Raw genomic sequence first — 23,158 nt, 5'->3', positions numbered from 1 at the left:
GCTTGGACCCCTTGTTGGGCTTGGACCCCTTGTTGGGCTTGGGCTTCATGGGCTTGAGCATCCTCTACTTGGTTTCCATCATTTCACGTCTTTGACTCTCTTAATCATGTATAGTTATTTTGATACCTTTTCAAATGCATGCCTCGCTACTTAACTTATCATATAGCAAACTTCAACTAGCTCAACTTGATACTAGATAACCATTTCATGCATAAGATGTTTGTACTCGAGTAGTGGTACTGACACCGAGCCAGGTCATCTCATCGTGTGCTAACTCAAATAAATCAACTTAACTAATGCACCATCTTTCAAGAAAAATTTATCATTAGATGACCTAATTAAAAAACCCCTTCAAGGGAAAAAGAGCATCACCTTAAACATCAAATTGTTCAAAAAGGAAGCAATAAAACAAAACATTTTAACTATAGTAAAACTTGAGGTTTGCCACGTTCCATGTTCGAGGAATAACTCCCCCTCTAGGGTTTCTAGCTTGTACGCTCCATTCCCGAGCACCTAAACTACACGAAACAGGCTAGTCCACTTGTTTTCTAACTGGTAAAGATGAGCCTTTCGCATTACCAAGTTGGCAACCTTGAACTGCCGAGGTCTCGTCTTGCTTTTTTGCCTCAGCTCCACCCTTCTTTTCAAAGCCTCCAAGTTAATACGGGCATGTTCACGCACCTCATCTAGCAAGTCCAGGTTCACCTTCCTTCCTTTGTTGGATTCCTTAACAACGAAGCTTTGGAACTGTGGAGAGCTCTCTTGTATCTCTATTGGTATCATGGTGTCTGACCCATATACCAAACTAAAGGGCGTCTCTTTATTTGTTGACTTAGGGGTGGTGTGATAAGCCCACAGAATTCTGGGAACTTTCTCTGACCAAGTTCCATTTGCCTTCTCCAACCTCCTCTTCAACCCCCTCAACATGACTCTGTTAGCTGATTCAACTTGACCATTTGTTTGAGGGTGTTCCACCGAGGCGAATATATACTTTATCCCGAGCTCCGAACATAGCTTACCCAACTGTTGATTAGCAAAATAGGTTCCGTTGTCGGAAACTAGGTGCCTCGGGATTCTAAAACGACACACAATGTTCTTCCACACAAAATGTTGCACCTTGTGAGTAGTTAGATGTGCAACTGGCTCAACTTCAACCCACTTGGTCAAGTATTCAATGGCCACAATGGGATATTTCATATGTCGTATCGCCAAACAGAAAGGACCTAGAATGTCCATTCCCCATCTATGGAAGGGCCACAGGCTATAAATGGACCTCAGCTCATCGGCTGGCAGGTGGCACCAATCAATGCGCTTCTAACATTGCTCGCAGCGCTAGGCATACTTCACGAAATCCTTGTTCATGGTCGGCCAGTAGAACCCAGCTCAGATGACCTTTAACGAGAGAGTTCGTCCCCTGATATGGCTACCGCAAATACCTTCATGGAGCTTGGCCATGACGCAGGTACAATGATCTCCACTCACACAAGTGAGGACTGGGTGAGTATAGTCGTGATGAAGGAGTTCGCCATCTATCAGGGTATACCTCTCTGCATTCCTCTTAACTGTCTTAGCCTCCGTAGGCTCGGCAAGAAGTAACCCATCAACTAGGTAACGTTGGTAAGGTGTTATCCAAGTCTCTGTGGTGTCAACCTACAAAACCTTAAGAAACTCGTCTCCCAACAACCCGTAGGTAATTATCCTTAGAACTCTCAGGATCTCCTAAGTCATCGACCGATGCCTTCTCTCTTTCCTTGAGCTGATCCCCAAGACCTCCACGTGAATGTCCTCGGTTAGTCCTCCTTCAGCTGTCCTGGGCAACTTCAATGTCTCCTAAATTACTAACCTCTGCTGACCTCCCTTCTCTAAACTAGCCAACTTACATAGCAGGCCTACTCGAGAGATCTGCACTCTAGAAACGTGAACGCGGTTGAACGTAGAGAAGGATACTTTCAAGATCGTCACATACCTGAGATATGAGGCGAGTTGCGGATCCTTGGCTTGATACTCACCCATGACTTGCCAAGTGACAAGCAACGAGTCACTCTTTACCAACAAACTACGAGCTCCCAACTCCTTGGCTAACAACATCCCTGCTATCAAGACCTCATACTCAGCTTGATTGTTACTCGCCTTTAATGCGAACTTCAGGGCTTGTTTGATCAACAACCCACTTGATCCCTCTAGAATGACCCCAACCCCACTTCCCTCCTGATTGGAGGATCCATCTACCGAAATGACCCACTAGAAATCATTGGGATCGAGTTGGATGTCGTCAGATGAAAGTTCTTCCGAGAAATCAGCGTATACCTCACCCTTGATCGACCCTCTAGGTTCGTACTGTATGTCAAACTCAGATAACTCCATCGCCCAATGGACAATCGAACCTGCTATATCGGGCTTTTCAAGGACCTTGCGAATGGGCAGATCAGTTATCACAATCATGGTGAAACTCTGAAAGTAGTGGCGAAGTCACCGAGCTCTAAACACCACCGCTAAGGCAGCTTTCTCGATAGCCTGATACCGAGTTTTCGGTCCTTGCAGTACCTTACTCACAAAGTAGATTGGCTTTTGGACCATATCTTAATCTTCCAAGATGATTGAGCTAATCGCCCGATTTGTAATTGAAAAATAAAGACGAGTAGGGGTACCTGGACTGGCTTGCCAAGAACAGAGGGACTGACCAAGGACTCTTTCAACTTGGTGAAGGCTTCCTCGCATTCTTTGGTCCACACAAAACGATTGTTCTTCTCGAGGCATTGGAAATAAGGATACCCCTTATCCCCACTGGCTGCCAGGAAGCGAGACAGGGCGGCCATGTGCCCAGTTAACTGTTGGACCTCTTTAACATTGGTTGAGCTCCTCATTCCTGTGATTGCAGCGCATTTGTCGGGGTTCGCCTCTATGCCTCTCAGTTAGCAAGAAACTAAGGAACTTCCCAGCTTCCACCCCAATTACGCACTTATCTAGATTAAGCTTCAAATTGTACTTTACTATTGTTCTAAATAGCTATTCCAGGTCGGCAATATGTTGGTCCTTCTCTTTTGACGTGATGACCATGCCGTCTACATACGTTTGTGTGTTTCGCCCGAGCATCAGAGCGAGGATCCAATCCATCAGCCTTTGATAGGTAGCGTCAACATTTTTAAGGCCAAAGGACATGATCTTGGAGCAATAGCTGGCGAACTCGACTATAAAGGATGTCTTACTCTCTTCAGGGAAGGTCACCCCAAAAGAAAATTGTAAGTGGAGGACGCGTTAACAACTATGTACCTGGCATACTTAACAATACTTTGTAGGACACTCAGAATTTAGGTCGAGTATCTGACTCCTTACTGCCTTTTGTCTTCGGCTCGTCCCTCTTGGTTGTGTATGGCACGTACCTTGAGTCCATTCTCTTCTCAGCCGATATTTCGTTGACTCGCAAGGGCCGAACTCAGACGCTTTCCTTAGGCCTAGGTTTCCTTAAATGCGAGTCGTTGTTCTTTCTAACAACGACCTCCTCTGCTTTGATGTAAGCGACAACTCGTTCTCGTATCTTTCAAAATGTCTCCACTGGATTTCTGATTAATGAGTTGATGAATGGTCCTGCTGTGATACCTTGCTTGAAAGCGGCGATCATCATATCTTCATCATGCGTTTGAAGTCTTACCGTTGTTAGAATATATGGCCTTAAACGAGAGGGGGGGTGAATTGTTTAAGAGGGGTTTTTAAAAACTTTTTCAAGTTTAACAAAATTCTTTGTGTGAATCTAGAACAGGAATCAAGTTAGTCAAGAATATAAGAAATTAAGCAGTAAAGCAACAGAAAAACAATCGGTTGTTTCTTCAAAACAATCGGTTGTTTATATCAGCAAAGCTTAAAACAAAATTTAAATGAGTTCAGAGTAAGAGAGAGATACACCAACAGTTTATACTGGTTCACACTTAAGCCAAGAGCTACATCCAGTCCCCAGAAAACCACTAGGTAATCCACTAAGAAATCAAACCAGATTACAAAACACAAACCACCAAAGTAGTGACCTTGAATCCTTCAAGAAACACACCACCTTTGGCAAAACACATCAAGAGTATTGATCTTGACCACCTCAAGAACACACAACACTCCTTAGCAACACAACACTAGAAATGCAGTAGGTTTAGGAAAGATTACACTTGTTAACAGTACAAACTGAAATCAATACAATTGCAATCCTATTCCACTCTCTTTGAAAACCCAAAGCTTGATGTGAATGTTCAAATCTTAGAATCAAAATCTCTGAAACTCAAAACTCAAAACTATTTCTTCTTGTTTTTTGAAAACATAAACAAACCATTTATATTTTTCAAAGATTGGTCAAAGCAATTAATGAAGGAGCATATTTAGTTGAAAAACATTTAAAGCAGATTTAACATTCAAAACTGAATTCTTTTAGAATTTTCAAAGAAGCAATCGGTTGAAACCACGAAACAACCGATTGTTTGGCTTGACAGTTAAGTCAACCAAACTAAAACAGTTTTCAACCTTTTCAAAACTCCTAAGAGTAAAACAACTGGTTGATTCGACACAAAACAACAGGTTGTTTTTCACTTAGTTGAAAAAAAAATTGATTTAAAAAAGGTTTTAAATCACATCAGTTTTAGATTCAAATAAGGAGTGGATCACATTTTATTCTACCCAGATCCCACCCAAACACTACAGCAACAATAGCCTTTCATCAAACACCTTGGATTTAGATTCTTCAAAGCACTTCATCACTCTTGATCAACAACCGTAAGTGCACTGAACCTATTTAGGCAATCCTTCAATGACTCTCCCTCCCTTTGCCTCATGCCAAAGAGGTCATATACCTCAGACGTTTGACTTTGTTGGCAGAGAACTGCTCTTTAAACATCATTGAAAACCGAGAGAAAGAGGTGATTTGACCATTAGGTATCCCACTGAACCATTGTAGACTTGTACCTGTAAAAGTGCCCATGAATATTTTACATTGGATAGCATCCGCTCCTCCAGATATAATCATCTGAGCGTTAAATACTGTAAGGTGATTTTCAGGGTCCTCTATCCCCGTGAAAAAGGCAATTTTCGGTGTGATGTAATGAGCTGACACAGGCTCATCCATGAACTCCTTCAAGAATGGTTTGGGATTATTCCTCGTTGGCAAGCTTAGAGATCGTTCCTTGTTGGAACATTGGACACGTTGGTGCAGGCTCTTGCATAATTCCTCATTGGTTTTGTGCAACTACGCATTGGCTTGTGCGTGCCCCTCCATTGCTGCTCGAGATGCCTCAATTTCTGCCATCAGGCGATTCTGTAGAAGCCTTTGCTCACCTTGGGCTTCCACTTGCAGCCTCTCCTACTCATCCCTGACGTCTGCTCAGCCCTGGCTTCTTCTTTGATCTACTCTTGGATCCATGAGTTGCTGTAAGATGGGGGCATCACTTACTTCAGATCCATGTGGGCCTTGCCTTGTGTTTCTCATTACGTCAGAAGAATCAATCACGAATGCAGATGGGATCAAATTTAATCGTGCCCCACGGTGGCCACCAAGTGTTCTCGCCAGTTGACCTTGGGTTGACTGGATGGGCAAGCTCTGCTTCTAGTCTGTCTCCTCTTGGTGCACTAGAACAACACTCCGTTGAGACAAAGTGGGCTCTACTTGTTGATCACACTTCGACAATCAAGTTATTAAGACCATACAAAATAATAATCAGTTTCACTCCATAGTATTCTAAAACAACATACCTTTTCCGGGGGTCTCAAGCCCCTTTTATAGTTATCACTTTAACAACTTTCACTCATGAGAATATAATCTCAATTGAAAGCATATATAACAGAAAAATATTCTGCCTACGACCACCTTTACTCACGGAGCTAACAATAGAAGAGAATGTCGTGCACCTTTATTCACGGGTGCTTGCTACTTGGTTAACAACTTTAACAACTTATATATTAAATTAACAACTTATACATTAATATATATTCAACTAACAACTTTATATTCACACACACACACACACACATATATATATATATATATATTTAATTAACTTTCTATTCACATATAATTTTAACTAACGAATGCCTTATAATATCATATAATCAAACTTAATATTTTCTATTCTTTTACCGAGCTTACCATTAAAACTTAGCTGAGACCATGACCCGCTTTTGGGTCTAAAGTCGAGCTGACCACAACCAAATGCTTGGACTGAAGTCCGGAGCGTTCCTGCTTAGTACCCTTTCCATACTATTTTAAAAAAAAGTACTTGTACTCTACCTTTCTCTTCAAAGCTTCAGCCCTAATTCTTGCTTCCTCCCTTACTTCATCCGGTAGGTCTAGGTTCACCTTTCTTTCTTCATTGGACTCTTCATCCACGAAGTTCTGGAAACGTGGCGAGTTCTCCTAGATCTGTACAGGAATCATTGCATCTGAACCATACATCAAGCTGAAGGGTATTTCTTTGGTAGTGGACTGGGGAGTAGTGTGGTAAGCCCACACAATTCTAGGAACTTCTTCTTCCCAAGTCCCTTTGGCTTTATCTAGCCTTCTCTTCTGACCTCTGAGTAGAACTCAGTTCACAGACTCGACCTGCCCGTTCGTCTGGGGGTGTTCGACTGATGCAAACACCTGCTTTATTCCCAACTCCGTACATAGCTTGCCCAACTGTTGGCTCGCAAACTGGGTGCCATTATCAGACACCAACTGTTTTGGGATTCTAAAGCGGCACACTATGTTTTTCCACACAAAGTGCTGGATCTTGTGGGCTGTGATCTGCACCACTAGCTCAGCCTCTATCCACTTTGTGAAGTATTCTATAACAACCACGAGGTACTTCCTCTGCCGCATTGCTAAAGGGAAAGGCCCCAGAATGTCGATCCCCCAAGTATGAAACGGCCATGGGATATAGATCGACCTAAGCTCTTCTGGAGGCGCCTTGTGCCAGTCAGCGTGTTGCTAACACTGCTTGCACAGTTGTGCATATCCCGTGCAGTCTCCTCTTATGGTTGGCCAATAATATCCTGCATGAATGGCCTTGGATGAGAGAGTTCGACCACTGATGAGACTCCCACATATCCCTTCATGGAGTTCTGCCATGCTACGCGTGCACTGCTCACCACTTACACATACCAAGATTGGGTGAGCGAACCCATGTCTGAACAACTTTCCTTCGATCAAGGTGTACTTGCTCAAATTTTTCTTGATTATTCTAGCCTCTGTAGGCTCTAGCGGGAGTACCCCATCATCCAAGTAGAGTTGGTAGGGTGTCATCCAGGTTTCTCCTGCTTCAACTAGGCAAACCTGCAACGACTTCTCCTCAGCAACTGGGTATGTGCTTATTCTGGTTATTTTTAATGCCTCCTGAGTCAAGGACCAATGAATCCTCTTCACCTCTTCCGAAGTGCTGATCTGCTGGACTTCTGCTGGATTATCTGTGGCAGTTCGAGGTGTCCTCGGGGTCTCCTAAATGACTGTCCTCTGTCTGCCCCCTTGCCTAAACTGGCGAGCTTTGCTAGCAAGTCACCTCGGGGATTCTGTTCTCTGGGAACGTGTACTAGCTCGAACGCCTCAAACGTCTCCCTCAAAATCTGGATGTACTCTTGGTATGCGGCCATCTGTGGATCTTTAGCATGGTATTTTCTTGTGACCTGACCCGTGACCAACAAGGAGTCACTCTTTGCCAGCAAACCTTTCGCACCCATCTCCTTAGCCAACAACATTCCAGCGATCAGGGCCTCATATTCTGCCTGGTTGTTACTGGCTTTGAAAGCGACCCACAGGGCCTGCTCAATCAGCAGCCCATTTGGCCCTTCCAAGATGACACCAACCCCACTACCTTGTTGATTGGAGGAACCGTCTACAGAGAGTACCCGTCTGAAACTTGCTCTTTCTTGGTGCCGACCATCGCGAAGAGCTCTACCACGAAGTCAGCATAAACCTGTCCTTTAATAGGGCCTCTGGGCTCATACTGCACGTCAAACTCTGATAGCTCTACTGCGCAATGCACCATCCTTCCTGCAACATCTGGCTTCTGTAAGACCTTGCGAATGGGAAGGTCTGTCATCACTATTACGGTAAAGCTCTGGAAGCAGTGGCGAAGTCTTCGTGCTGAGAACACTACCGTCAGGGCTGCTTTCTCTATGGCCTGGTATCTCACCTCAGGCCCTTGCAAATACCTTGCTAACAAAGTATATTGGCTTCTGCACCTGGTCCTGCTCTTGCACCAGGACCGAACTTATCGCCCACTTTGTAAATGCGAAGTAAAGACGAAGTGGAGTACCCAATTGTGGCTTGCACAACACTAGTGGAATGGTCAGGTACTCCTTCAGTTTAAGGAATGCCTTTTCACACTCCCTGGTCCATACGAACCTGTTATTCCTCTTCAAAAGCTGGAAATAGGGATGCCCCTTATCTCCCACATTGACACGAATATGGATAGAACGGCTATGTGCCCTGTCAACTACTGCACCTCTTTCACTGAAATCGGGCTCCTCATTGCTATTATCCCAGCGCACTTCTCAGGATTCGCCTCTATCCCACATTTAGTGAGTAGATGATGGAGGAGGGCCAAGCACAACTTCCCATGAGAGGCTAGATCCCAGGTCAAGAGCGTCTAGACCTAAGCCAAGCATCTAAGACCAAGCTAGGAGTGTCTAAGATCAAACTAGGAGCGTCTAAGACCAAGCTAGGAGCGTCTAAGACCAAGCTAGGTGCGTCTAAGATCAAGCTAGGAGCGTCTAAGACCAAGCTAGGAGCATCTAGGACAAGAAGACTTGGATCAAGCTATGAATGGGAGAATGACATATTGGTACATGTTCCGTGAAGGTCCATCAAGTGTAGGCTAGTTTTAATTGGGGTGTAAATAGCATAGCCATGTGTACAAATGTTTATTTTTCTTCACATTAGAATTAGGGAAGAGTTAACCTTGATTAGCTAAAGGTTTCTAGAAGCCTTCACTAATCAAGTTCAGCCATGTGAAGGTTGGAGGACCATGTTGTTGAAGATGGTTGTTGCCCCTTCAAGATTGTGTTTGATGAAGACTTCTATGTACATTTCATGTGTATTTTGCTTTGCTTTAAGTGTGTCTTAGGTAGTGCTTAGAGGTTGTCTAAGAGTGGGCGTTTTGTTGAGTAACTCACCTCATAACCAATGGCCATGTGATAAGAACAAGCATAAGTTTTCTTAAACTGTTTTTCACATGTTTTACAAAAAACACGTTTACTGCATAACCACGGGCAGAATTATACTACAGGGCTGTAAGTGAGATTGATACTTCAACTCTCACCAAAATGGGTTTTCACAAAATTGAGGACAAGTGGGTGGTTCTCAAAGGGAAGGACCCTCAAGCAGAACATGAGGCATCAAACCTCCACAATGAGGATGAGGATGAAGCTGTTCCTATGGATGATGACTCACCTGCTACCCAGTCTGTGCATGAGGAAGTTGCTGCAAATGCCATAGTTGCCTATCAAGCTCCAGAATACCGAGGAGAACCAATGTCTATGTTTGAAAGGCAAGTGTTGTATCGCCTTGATGTAATGTCTGCAGAACAAAGGGCATACTTTGAGACTACTCACGCAAGGTTTCAACACCTTGATGATCAGATTGAAGGGGTTCAGGCACAACTGGCAGAATTATACTACAAGGATCAGTAGCCTTCTGTTTTTAATGCTTTCTTTATCAGCTTTCAAATGTCTGTAATGCTGAACAATATGGTTTTATTTTCTGGACTATTATGGTTATGGTTTCTGTTTTATATTTGTTTCCCTATGCTTATATGTTGTTTGATGAATCCAAAGGGGGAGAAAAATAGCTCACCATGCTAGGTGAAGCTATCTGAAACAGGGAGTTAATTCTGCACCTTAAAACCATTTCTCATGCTATGCAATGTTGCTGTTTTTTTCTGGTTTAAAATCTGGTGCAGTGCAGGTGCTTAAAGCAACAAAGCTATGAGGTTAGCTATGGGGATTTGTCTCCATCAAATAGGGGGAGATTGTTGAAGATGGTTGTTGCCCCTTCAAGATTGTGTTTGATGAAGACTTCTATGTACATTTCATGTGTATTTTGCTTTGCTTTAAGTGTGTCTTAGGTAGTGCTTAGAGGTTGTCTAAGAGTGGGCTTTTTGTTGAGTAACTCACCTCATAACCACTGGCCATGTGATAAGAACAAGCATAAGTTTTCTTAAACTGTTTTTCACATGTTTTACAAAAAACACGTTTACTGCATAAAAATAAATCTGTTCTTTTCTAAATAAACAGATTCATTTTTAAACTGATGCCTTGGCTAAGTCTTGTGAAAATTAGATTTTGTGCATCATGTATTTTGACTAAGTCTTCTACCTTTCAAAACGACTGTGTTTCAAATAGTTAAGCTTTTCTGTTTTCATTTTGAAAAATAAATCTGTTCATCTATAAATGAATAGATTCTTTTTGTCTCTGGTGCCATGTCAAGCTTAAACGTTTTTCAGTTTTATCTCTGCACCAGAATTGTTGACTAAGTCTCCTCTCTTAACAGATTCTCTAACTGCTTTTTGAAAATAAATCTGTTCATTTTATTTTCAATTTGTTCATTTTATAACAGCTTTAACTGTTTTTCAAAAGTTTGTTATAAGTTGGTTTTCTATAAAATGAAAACTTGTTTCTGAGTTTAAACATCGTTCATACATTTGCAAAAACAAGTTTTACAGTAGAGAATTAAGAGTTTACAAAGAATTAGCATTTGTTCTTCAAAGATTTCGAAAATCACAAAGTGCTTGTTCTTGGTTTGGTTCCAAAAGCTTGGTGTGAGGTGCTGCTACTGTTCTAGCAATCCTGCCTACTGGTTTAAGGCAGATCTTTGTATCCTCAATCAGGTGTAGTCGTTTCACTTTTCATTTCTTGTAACAGTTTGGTTGAACACTCTTCTTGATAGGTTTTCTTGAAGAGTGTGTGTTAGCTGAAATAGGTTTTTTCAGCAAGAGTACCTATGTTCTTGTAGGTTTCAAGAACAGTGGGAATTGTGTTTGTTTGTATTGTGATTTAGTGAATTTCACCTTGGTTTTAGGTGAAGACTGAATGTAGCTCAGTTGAGTGAACTAGTATAACTGCCCTGTGTTCATTCTCTCTCAATCTCTGCAATTAAGTTTCTGCATAACTGATAAAACAACAAAGAAATAAATTTGTTCATTCATTAATAAATCTGTTTTTTTTTGGGCTCGTTTCATCCTGTTCTTAATTTCTGGAAAAGTTGTTTGTTTCTAATAAGAACATATAAAATTTGTTGAAAGCCACTGGAACAGATTGATTGTGATAGGTTGCTCAAGAAATTGTCAAAGCTATTAATTGAACCTTAATCAATTGCTTAAAATTGAAGCTTGCTGTTCTATGATTCACTGTTCTTAATTTGTAGAAAACTGTTTGATTTCAAGAAGAACACTTATAATTTGTTAAAAGCCACTGGAACAGGTTGATTGTAAAGGTTACTCAATTAATTGGCATGCTGTCAATCGAACCTTAATCATTTGCTTGAAATTGAAGTTTGCTGTTTTGTGTTTCACTGTTTTTCAAATCTAATATCAGTGTGTGTGCATCTGGAAAATCTATCTGCATAATCTTGTGATTAACCTTGCTGTATAAACGCTTTTCAAACAAAAACAGTGCCGAAATAAATCTGTTCATTTTCACATAAATCGATTTATTTTCTGTAAACTGTGTTAAACACTGTTTCTGCGAGAAAGTTTTAAAAGGTCAATTCACCCCCCCTCTTGAACTTTGGCACTATTAAACCCAACACATGTGCACCCATGTGCTCCATGTGCACCATGTGCTTCACATTTACATTACATTTAGCTAGCATTTCATCTTCTATTAGCTTAACATTTACGACCTCCTTAGCCTATAAAAGGATAAGCCTATCACTTGTATTGCAAGATTAAATTGAGTAATGTTATGCTGCCCATTTAGTGCCATACTTTGCTCCTTGCCTAGCTTCTAGGTTTTAATCTTCTTTCACCATCTATCAAGGGGCTGGCCGAACCTCCCCTCTTTCCACACTTTTCATGCACCTTCAAGGTCACCACAACTCCTAGGAGGACCTTGCCCATCTCCTACATTGAGCTTCCGCACCATATTACCAAACATCCAAGAAGAGCTCCTTGAGAATGCCATCATTTGGTATCATGAGCAAAGGTTCTTCAAAGATGAGTATTTCTTGGTCATTTTCTTTTTGAGTTCTTCTTTAATCCGTGTTGTTCTTCATATTCCATATTGTCTTGCTATTTTTTAATTTTTGTTTTGAATTGGTGTGCTATTTGGAAATTCCAATCGGTGCATTTTGTTCAATTGTTCTTGAGCAATCTTTGTGCAATTTTTTGGTAGGATTCCATATAGTTTGTGTTGCTGTTTTATTTTAGGTATTTGAGTCCTTATTGCAATTTTATTTGGTTCATTTTATGTTCATTTGAGTCTTTTAATTTTTGAATCTATATGTGTTTTGTCTAGTCATGTTTCTTCCAAAAATGTCATCAAATCATAGTAGTACTTTGTTTGGCTTATTTGTTTCTTGATTTTGGTATAAATGTTTGATTTGAATCTGCTGTGTTTTTTATCCTTTGGTGCCTTTTATTTTTAGCTTGAGTTCATATTTGTGTTTAGGCCTACACAAATTCCATTTCACCAATTCCATTGTGTTTTTCTTTTGGTATATCTTGCTGTTTTTTTTTTCCAGATTTACAGAATCCCCTGTTTTGCATAACTCTGTGCTGGCTGTTTTGCTTAAGAAAATTATTTTCCCACACAGGAAATTTCTGATCCTCTGGATTTTCCAAGATTGAGGTGTTAAAGAAGAGACAAAAAAAAGAATCAGTTCAAAAAAACAAATAGAAAAAAAATGATAAATATTATAAAAACAGTGTGCAAATCTAGCGCTACAATTGGCGTAACTGAACACTAATTTTAGAAAATTTATTGAAAAAAATGGTTCATGCGTTTGGAGTGAAACCAACGCCAGAATTTAGTTGAGATCTTGAATTGTTTGCATATAAATTTTTAGAAGCAAATCTTAAAAGGGCAGCTCAGCATAAATCAGGGAAAATCACGCTCTCTGGCCCACAACAATTATTTCAGTGGTGTTGTTTTTTATTTTGAAATCAAATCTAGTGCTATTCCTAGAATCCATTTTGTGTGCCTACCTTTCTTTGAGTACCTTTTATTTGCTTGTCTAATATTTCTTTGGAACTCTTTCTAGTTGTCACATTTAATTCCTTTTGTGTGGTACTATTTTTCCAATTAATTTGTTTCTTGCTTTAATTCTTTGGCCTCTAAACTTGGTGGTGGATTGACTATCAATTGGTGCTTATTTGAGTGGACTTTGACTTGAGTGAGGTCTAGTTTGCTTGATAGGTGCTGGATTGAAGAATTAATTCCCTAATTCCAAGAGGAACAAAGGCAAGGGCAGAAACAAACACCTACCAAAAGCACCACATATATTGGAAGGCCCAACAAAGAAGAGACAACCAAGGAAATGCCAATAGAAAAAAAGAAATCAACAAAGGGAGTTTCATTTATTTTCTTTGCAGCTTAACTTTTGTTAATTACTTCTTTAATTACGTAATTAGACGGTGAGTGTGTCTTCAAGGGCTCCAAGTGTCCAAGAAGCCTCACCTAGGGCCGACTAGTTAGAACTATCTAGTTTAGTTTTGTTAATTGTCTTTAATTACATCTCTTTGCTTTAGATAGTTACGCTTTTAATTGTCTTGTATTGCTTAAAGCTTTGTTAATTTTGCTTGGTTAATTAGTTAGTTTGCATTGTTTTCTTGCATTAATTGTGTTTTAAGTGGTTTACCAAGAGAAAGCTTTGTGTGAAGACATTGAGGGATAGTTTTTGGCTAAGGCAAGGCTTGGTATTTAAGTAGTCCATTGTGACTCACCTCCCTTACCTGGAAGACTACCTTCTTTGACTTCCCTAATTTTTCTCAAAGAAAAACACTTCTATACACAAAGCTCTAGCCATGTCTTCTCCTTCTCATTCTGCAAAGTCTATTGAAAGTGATGTAAAGTCCATGAAATCTATGTTAAAAGAACTTGCAAAGGACGTACAACTCATTTCATATAGACAATTGGAAAATAAGCCTAAAATCAATGAGTTAGCTAGAGCAAAGGAAGAGAAATCCCAAAGTTCAAAAAAATCCAATATCCATGCATCTCTTTCACAAATCCAAGAATCTCTAGGGGAGGGAAGCCTTAGAATCCATGATTACTACCAACCACCCCCTAGGAGAAATAGAAGAAGAGAGGAAGAGAGCCCAAGGGAAGTAAGGGTAGACCTAGCCCATTTCTATGGTAAGGAAGATGTAGAGGTATACCTAGATTGGGAGATGAAAGTAGAGCAACTCTTTGCTTGCCATAGGGTGAGTGAAGAAAGGAAGGTACCCTTAGCAACCCTTAGTTTCCAAAGTAATGCCATGTATTGGTTGACCTCTCTAGAGAGAGACCGACGTCTTCATAGGGAGCCTCCCATAGAATATTGTAATGACCTTATGGGGAGCCCTAAGACGTCACCACATACCTTCCTACTACCATAGGGAGTTAATGGACAAGCTCCAAAGACTCCAACAAAAGAACATGAGTGTGAAAGAGTATAGGCAGAAAATGGAGCTCTACATGATGAGAACATCCATTACAGAGGAAGAGATCACCACCATATCTAGGTTTTTAAGTGGGCTCAACCTTGAGATAAGGGATAGAGTAGAACTTCTACCCTACCAAGACTTGAATGACTTGGTTCAACTTTGCATTAAAGTTGAACAACAAAATTTGCGCAAAACTTCAAGTCAAAGGGTAGGTCCTTATTCCAACTTTTATCCAAAGAAAGACTTTAAAAGGGAAGGTAGCACATCTAGAGACGAACCCAAAGAAACTACCAAACCTTTAGTGAAAGATGCCTCCACCCCATCCATCCGTGCTAGGGACACCAAGTGTTTTAAGTGTTTTGGAAGAGGGCATGTGCAAGCACAATGTCCAAACCAAAGGGCTTTGTTCTTAAAAGGAAAAGATGAGTACACTAGTGGTAAGGATGAACCTAGTACACAAGAAAAGGGGGAAGGAGAGAGGATAAATCCTTTGGAGGGGGACTTATTGATGATTCAAAGAATCCTCCACAATCAACCTAATGCATCCATCGAGACACAACGAGAGAACATCTTTCATACTAGATGCAATGTTTTAGAAAATATATGCTCTCTTATTGTGGATGGTGGATCATGCTGCAATTGTTGTAGCACTAGATTGATTGAGAAACTAAATCTACAAGTAGTTCATCATCCAAAACCTTACAATTTACAATGGATCAATGAGAATGGGGAACTACGTGTAGACAAACAAGTGGAAATCAAGTTTTCTATAGGTAACTACAAAGACAATGTTTTATGTGATGTAGTACCTATGGAAGCTTGCCACATCTTATTAGGTAGACCATGGCAATTTGATAAGAAAACCTTGCATGATGGTCTAACTAATGAGATTTCCTTCATCCACAAGCACAAAAAGTTTGTACTTAGCCCTTTACCACATTCCCAAGTGGTAAAAGACCAAATACAAATGAAGCATAAGAGGGATGAAAAGAAAATAGAAAAAAAAGAAAACTTTTGGGAAACAAAAGGCGTGGGAGAAGAGTGTTCCTTCCCACAAGGTCATTCAACAAGACAAGCACATTGAAAATACCCTTGAAAACATGCTTCTTGTTGAACAACCTAACCTTACCTCTTGTAAAGGAACACTTGCAAGCATAAGCAAAAAAGAAGAGTCTTTAAAAGAAGCTTGCATAGATAAAGACTATTTCTCATATGTGCTAGGATATCACCAAGAGAATGTCAAGTTATCTATAAGCATCTACAAAAACAAATTTTTGTGTGAAGTAGTGCCTAGAGCAACTTGTCATGTCTTATTGAGACAACCATTGCAAAGTGTACAAATTTCCATAAACAATGGTTGTAACAACGAGACTATCTTTACACATAAGAGAAGAAGTCTTCGTGAAGGAGAACTCATGGGCCAAATTAGAGTTGATAAAACTCTAGAGCTTTTAAAAGGAAAACTTCTGTCCCCCATGAGAAAAGAGATTCAAAGACATTACCTTAGGTACAATTCTTGTTTTCAAACTACACCTAAGGCAATGTCTCAAGAACTCTATACTCCTTCACCTTTTGTAAATGATCCTTGGAAAGACACAAACTTCATATTAGAGCTTCCTAGGACAACAAAAGGTTTTGATTCGATTTTCATGGATAAACTCTTCTCTAGAGAAGTGCTACATCTTCATGGTTTATCCTCAAGCATAGTGATGGATAGAGCTCCAAATTTCGCAAACCATGATTTGAGGATTCTCTTTGGAAAACTTGCAACTAAGTTATACACTTTAAATTCTTATCATCCTCAAAGGCATGGTCAAAATACATTTGAAAATATAGCTCTTTCTACTATGCCTAGAGTAATCATAAAAGACAAACACAACTCTAGAGATGAGCATACACACCATAAAGTAGTTCACAAAACTACTTATATTTCTACTTTTGAGGTTGTATGTGGACTAAATCATATTTCTTCTTTTGAGTTGTTACCATCTCCTATAGGATTTGTGCCTAAGGAGAAAGTAACCACAATTGAAAATTTTAAAACGCATAAGATGATTAGAGAACACATGAAACAATCAAAAAAGAAATATTGTAAAAAGTTTCCAAACACAAAAGAAAAACAAATATGGCAACTTCGTGAAATTAATTTTCAAACTAACACCTCTGCCTTATTTGATGATTTCCGTAGGTACACGTTTGACCCGGGAGGGCAATCCTAGTTCTCAAAGCAAGAGGCTGCTATCCGAGATCAAGTCTGAAGATCTGAGGATAGATCTTTTCAAGAAGAAGGAGATGATGGACACCATCCAGCCACAACCATCCCCCTAGGAATCAAAAGCATTGGACTTGAGGACAAATCCTTTTGAAGAGGGGGGGGATGATGGAGGAGGGCCAAGCATAACTTTCCATGAGAGGCTAGATCCCAAGTCAAGAGCGTCTAGACCTAAGCCAAGCATCTAAGACCAAGCTAGGAGCGTCTAAGATCAAGCTAGGAGCGTCTAAGACCAAGCTAGGAGCGTCTAGGACAAGAAGACTTGGATCAAGCTATGAATGGGAGAATGACATATTGGTACATGTTCCGTGAAGGCCCATCAAGTGTAGCCTAGTTTTAATTGGGGTGTAAATAGCATAGCCATGTGTACAAATGTTTATTTTTCTGCACATTAGAATTAAGGAAGAGTTAACCTTGATTAGCTAAAGGTTTCTAGAAGCCTTCACTAATCAAGTTCGGCCATGTGAAGGTTAGAGGACCATGTGCACCCATGTGCTCCATGTGCACCATGTGCTTCACATTTACATTACATTTAGCTAGCCTTTCATCTTCTATTAGCTTAACATTTACGACCTCCTTAGCCTATAAAAGGAGAAGCCTATCACTTGTATTGCAAGATTAAATTGAGTAATGTTATGCTGCCCATTTAGTGCCATACTTTGCTCCTTGCCTAGCTTCTAGGTTTTAATCTTCTTTCACCATCTATCAAGGGGCTGGCCGAACCTCCCCTCTTTCCACACTTTTCATGCACCTTCAAGGTCACCACAACTCCTAGGAGGACCTTGCCCATCTCCTACATTGAGCTTCCGCACCATATTACCAAACATCCAAGAAGAGCTTCTTGAGAATGCCATCAGTAGGAACCCCAAGAACTTGCTTGCTTCTTCCCCGAACACACACTTTTCAGGGTTCAGTTTCAACCTGTACTTAGCTATTGTGGTGAGTAACTCTTCCAAATTTGCTACATGCTACTCCCTATGCTGGGAGGTGACCACCATGTCATCTACACACGCTTGGACATTTCGCCCTATCATGGACATTAGTACTCTGTCCATCAGCCTCTGGTAGGTCGCACCTGCATTCTTAAGCCCAAAGGGCATTACCTTATAACAATAACAAGACAGCTCTGTCATGAACGTTGTCTTGCACTCGTCCCTGGGGTGCATTCTGATCTGGTTGTAACCAGAAAAGACGTCCAGGAAGCTAAGTAATCTGCAACCGGATGCACTGTCTACTAAAGCATCAATACTGGGTAGTGGGTAGGAGTCCTTCGGGCAGGCCTTGTTGATGTGTTGAAGTCAACGCACATTCTCCATTTCCCACTAGCCTTCTTCACCAACACCATGTTCGCCAGTCACTCAAGGTACAAAATCTCCCTGATGTGGCCAGTGCTAAGCAGCTTCTGTGTCTCTTCTCTGACGACCTCACACCTCTCGTCATTGAACTTTCGTCTTCTCTGGCGAACAGGTCAGACCTGGGGGTCCATGGTGAGACGATGACACAGGAAGTTAGGATCTATGTCAGGCATGTCTGAGGCAGACCATGCGAAAGCATCCAGGTGTCGTGCTATGACTTTGGCGATCTGGTCCTGTGTCTCTTGGCCTAGGGATTTGCCAAGCTTGAACCTCTTCCCACCAATCTCCTTCTCCAATACGTCTTCTGCTGGTTCGGTTCGTCTCTCCCGGGCGATCTCTACTTGGGTGACCTATTCTTCCCTTGGAGGTTGGGTGGTGACAGCGAACACTCCTCTCTTCATCTTGAGTCTATTCTCGTAACACTTTTTAGCCTCCTTCTCGTCAGATTTGATTGTGATCACCATCCCCTCCAGTGAAGGCAGCTTCATCTTCATGTGCCTCGTAGAGGCTATCGCTCCAATCCTATTCAAAGCAGGTCTACCCAAAAGTATATTGTAGGTTGATGGAGCGTTAACAACGAGATACCTGATGTTTGCAGTGCGTGAAGCTGTGCCATCTGTGAAGGTTGTCCTTAGCTTTATGTGTCCACGAACTTCTACCGGATCTCCAGCAAAACCATACAAGCAACCGGTATAAGGTCTCAATTGGTCTGGAGAACCCTGCAACTTGTTGAAGGTCGACCAGAATATCACATCGTCCGAACTTTCCTGGTTTACGAGGACGCGATGCACCCGCCTCCCTGATGTTACTACCAAAATCACCACCGGATCATTGTCATGTGGAACGACGTCCTGGCAGTCGGCCTTGGTGAAGAAGAGGTCGACATCGGGAGTCTGATCTGCCTCCTGTACCTCTACTGCCATCACCTCTCGTGCGTACTTCTTCTGCTAGGAGGTGGTGCATCCTCTTCCAGAGAACCCTTCAGAGATGGTGTTGATCTCACCATGAATGGGCACCTCGTGCCCCTGATCTCCTCCCGGGGCAGCTGACGCCTGAGCCCCCTGCGATTCTAGGAGGTAGTCCTTCAAGAAGTCGTTCTTCACTAGTTCGTCCAATTGGTACCCCACCGATAAGCAGTTGCATATTGCGTGGCCATAGGCTTGGAGGAATTCGCACCAAGCGTTCTTGTTGGGCCCCAACTTCTTATCAGTCTTTGGGGGCATCTTCAACCTTTCCGCTATGTTAGGAATAATGATCAACTCCTTGAGCCCTACTCAAAAATTGTGTTTGGGGGGCACATCCCCCCGTGTGTGTTCCCTAGTCTGGGGCTTCCCGGTCTCGTAGGGTTGTTGCTTCCCTGGGGCCTTCTTCTCAGTTGTCGCCTCATGCACCCTCATGGGTTGAGGTCGACTTGCTGCTCGAGGTCAGACAGGGTCGACGCTGTCACGTTTTTCTGTGATTCGATCTTCTGCGGCAATGTGCGCCACAACACGACGCCTGATCTCGGAGAACGTCTTCGGGCAATATCTAAGCAGCGAGTCACTGAAGGGCCCTGGTAGCATTCCTTTGGTGAAGGTATGCACCGTCATGGCTTCATCCTTGGTGTTTAGCCTCACCACTTGGAACCCGAACCTGTTCAAGAACTCTTTCAAGGACTCTCCCTAGTATTGTTTTATGTCAAAGACATCATAAGAAATCGGAGGGGGAGCCCTGTTGATAAGGTATTGCTCTCTGAACAGCGTTGCGAACTGGTTGAAGGTTGTAATGTGTCCGTCAGGGAGACTGACAAACCATTCTTACGCTGCGCCTGCCAATGTGCTCATAAACGTTGCGCCTCCTGTGAGCATCATCTGGGTGTGGAACACTGTGAGGTGAGCTTTTGGGTCCTCTACACCTGTGAAGGTGACTTTTGGCCCCATGGACGTGGCTGGTAACACAACATCCATGATCGCCTGAGAGAACGACATGGGGCGTGCCCTAGGTGGTAAGGGTGTGGCACACTCATCCACTGCGAGCTCCCCCGCTTGTTGCAAACTCGTGCGCAGTTCCTCATTAGTCTTGTGCCTCTCTTCATTACTGGAGTGCAACGACTAACAGAATGGCCACCAAAGTACCAACTCATGCACCACTGTTGTGGGGTCATCTGTTTTATGGGTGCCCTAAGTATTCACGTGTCGTGCATGCAGCCTACCCTTGGAAACCCTAATAGGCCTTAGCGCCTCCAAGGGTTTTTACTTGTGTCGCGCCCAAATGCGCCATACACCCCACATGCATGGGTCTCTCGTCTAGTATCTGTGTGTTCTATGTAGTCACTTATATGATTTTTGGGGCCCACCTTACGTGGCCCATCTTTACTATCTGACACTGATGTCCGATGTCCAAGGTCTTCTCTGGAGTCGATGACCGAGGACTGGTCGGTACACAAAGTATGTTATCTGATTATTTATATTTGTTGAACTTATGATAAATAGCAACCTCGTCATATGTTAATATATTTCTCCTAATTTCAGGGAAGTTGATTTACAAAGTATCGTCTCTGATTGTTTATATTGGGTGACTTTATGATAAATAGATTTAATTAACTGATTTAGTTGTGTTTCTATTTCTGGTTGTTTTAAAGTCTTTAATGTATTTGACATCTTTCAAGGCTGACTTCTTTAAGGACCATGAAACCTGCTTTTATTTAGACCGATTTATGTCTGTTGGGCCTGAGTTAAGTGGACTGAAAAGTTACGTTTTAAGTGATCGAGTCATGACCCGATCAGGACCAAACGATACAGTTTTTGTCCTAACTTTATATATATTTAACTTTAGTTTTAGCATTATATTCAACTTTATCTTATTGCAATTTTTAAAATTATATGTTAATTTGGTGTCTCCTGAAAATACTCCTGAGATGGTGTTCAGCTCTCCATGAATCGGTGTCTTGTGTACTTGGCCCCTGACAGTGACCTCTTCTTTTGGATCTCCCTAGTCAGCCTCAATATACTCCTTCAGGAACCCTTCCTTCACCAAGCTAGCCAGTTGGTGGACCAAAGTTATGCATCACTCGACATTATGCCCAAATGCTTTGTGGAACTCACACCAGACATCTCTTCAAGATCCCAAATTTCGATCTGTCTTCTGGGGAAACTTTAGCTTGTTTGCTTCCCCTAGCATACTCAACAATTCTTTGTAGGACACGTGGAATTTGGGTCGAGTATCTGACTTCTCCCTGCCCTTTGTCTTTACTTTCAAGCACTTTTAAATTCAGCCCTTTATTTTTCTTAGCTTTTAAATCCAGGATTTACCTTATTCAATAGCATTGTTTCGCTTTAATGTCCTTTATGTCTTTTATTCTTCTTGGTTCTTTGCCTTGAGTCATATGTTCTTTAGTGTTCTAGGAGTCCTTATATTTTTTCCTCTACTTACTTACTTTTAATTGTGAAAGTTTATAAGTATTTAGAAACTTTTTTTAGTAGAAGTAGATTTAAGTTCCAAACAAAAGATTTGAAGTGATCAATTATTTTGAATCCCAATTTTTTTATGAAAATTGGAGTTATATGAAAATATGCATGATCAAAACTATGGACATTTCATTTCCATAATCCAAAAACAAGTATAAAAAAAAGGGAAGAGAAGTGGCGCAAGCTATTTGTGTTCCAATCTTTCAAAGAGAAACATTTTCAAAATTTAGGGTTCATCTTGATTGACAAATTGATTTCAACCTTTGTGGAATTTTAATCCTTTTTCTTGACAAATTTCTAAAGAAAGTTTCATTGTTAAAAGTTTAGTAAGTTTCACATGGACCTCAACAGAGGAGCTGAGCATAAACCAGCATACCAACTATTATTCCTTTTGGTCTTCTTATAAGATACAAATATGTTGTAAATAATTTGGACTCTCTCTAGGGGTCCAAATAGTAATGATAGGCTAGAATAAGGTGCCTTTAACATAATAGGGAGTGTAGGTATCATTTTTAGCTTGTTCCTAGCCCTTTAGGAAGGCCATTTGACCTAATTTCTATAAGGACAAGCCTAGGATGCGGGTTTTGTTGAAGATGGATGCTGCCCCTTCAAGACATGTGTTTGATGAAGACTTTTATGTACAATTCTTGTATATTTCTTTTTTTCTTTAAGAATGTCTTAGGTAGTGTTTAGAGGTTGTTTAAGAGTAGGCTTTTTGCTGGGTAACTCACCTCTTAACCACTGACCATGTGATAAGAGCAAGCACAAAATTTCTTAAACTGTTTTTCACATGTTTTACGAAAAACACGTTTACTGCATAAAAATAAATTTGTTCTTTTCTAAATAAACAGATTCATTTTTAAACTGATGCCTTGGCTAAGTCTTGTGAAAATTAGATTTTGTGCATCAAGTATTTTGACTAAGTCTTCTACCTTTCAAAACGACTGTGTTCTAATAGTTAAGCTTTTTCTGTTATCGTTTTGAAAAATAAATTTGTTCATCTGTAAATGAATAGATTCTTTTTGACTCTAGTGCCATGTCTATCTTAAATAATTTTCAGTTTTGTCACTGCACCAGAATGGCTGACTAAGTCTCCTCACATAACAGATTCTCTAACTGCTTTTGAAAATAAATCTGTTCATTTTATTTTCAATCTGTTGTTTTTATAACAGCTTTAACTGTTTTTCAAAAATCTGTTATAAGTTGGTTTTCTATAAAAAGAAAACTTGTTTATGAGTTTAATCATCGATCATACAATTGAGAAAACAAGTTTTGCATCAGAGAATTAAGGTTTTACAAAGAATTAGCATTTGTTCTTGAAAGATTTCAAAAATCATAAGTGTGCTTGTTCTTGTTTGGTTCCAAAGCTTGGTGAGAGGTGCTGCTACAGTTTTAGCGATCTGTTCTACTGGTTTAAGGCAGATTTCTGCATCCTCTATCAGGTGTATTCGTTTCACATTTCATTTCTTGTAAAAGTGTGGTTGTAAACTCTTCTTGATA

The 23,158-nt window shown here is 40.9% G+C and overlaps 1 protein-coding gene across 1 annotated transcript; it reads right to left on the bottom strand.

Moving 5' to 3' along the window:
- Positions 1–18,562: 18,562 nt before the first annotated feature.
- Positions 18,563–19,135, bottom strand: LOC137838485 (uncharacterized). The gene has a single exon (XM_068647729.1). It carries the CDS (start codon positions 19,133–19,135, stop codon positions 18,563–18,565), a length of 573 nt encoding a protein of 190 aa, XP_068503830.1.
- Positions 19,136–23,158: the final 4,023 nt, after the last annotated feature.

Source organism: Phaseolus vulgaris, chromosome 4 (genome assembly GCF_000499845.2).
Source record: "Phaseolus vulgaris cultivar G19833 chromosome 4, P. vulgaris v2.0, whole genome shotgun sequence".
Classification (NCBI taxonomy): Eukaryota; Viridiplantae; Streptophyta; class Magnoliopsida; order Fabales; family Fabaceae; genus Phaseolus; species Phaseolus vulgaris.
Note: the sequence above shows the minus strand (reverse complement) of the source record. Positions and strands in the feature narration are given on the sequence as shown.

Excerpts from the sequence above, each read along its gene's own strand:
- LOC137838485 (XM_068647729.1), bottom strand. The coding sequence starts at position 19,135 with ATGGCAGTAGAGGTACAGGAGGCAGATCAGACTCCCGATGTCGACCTC.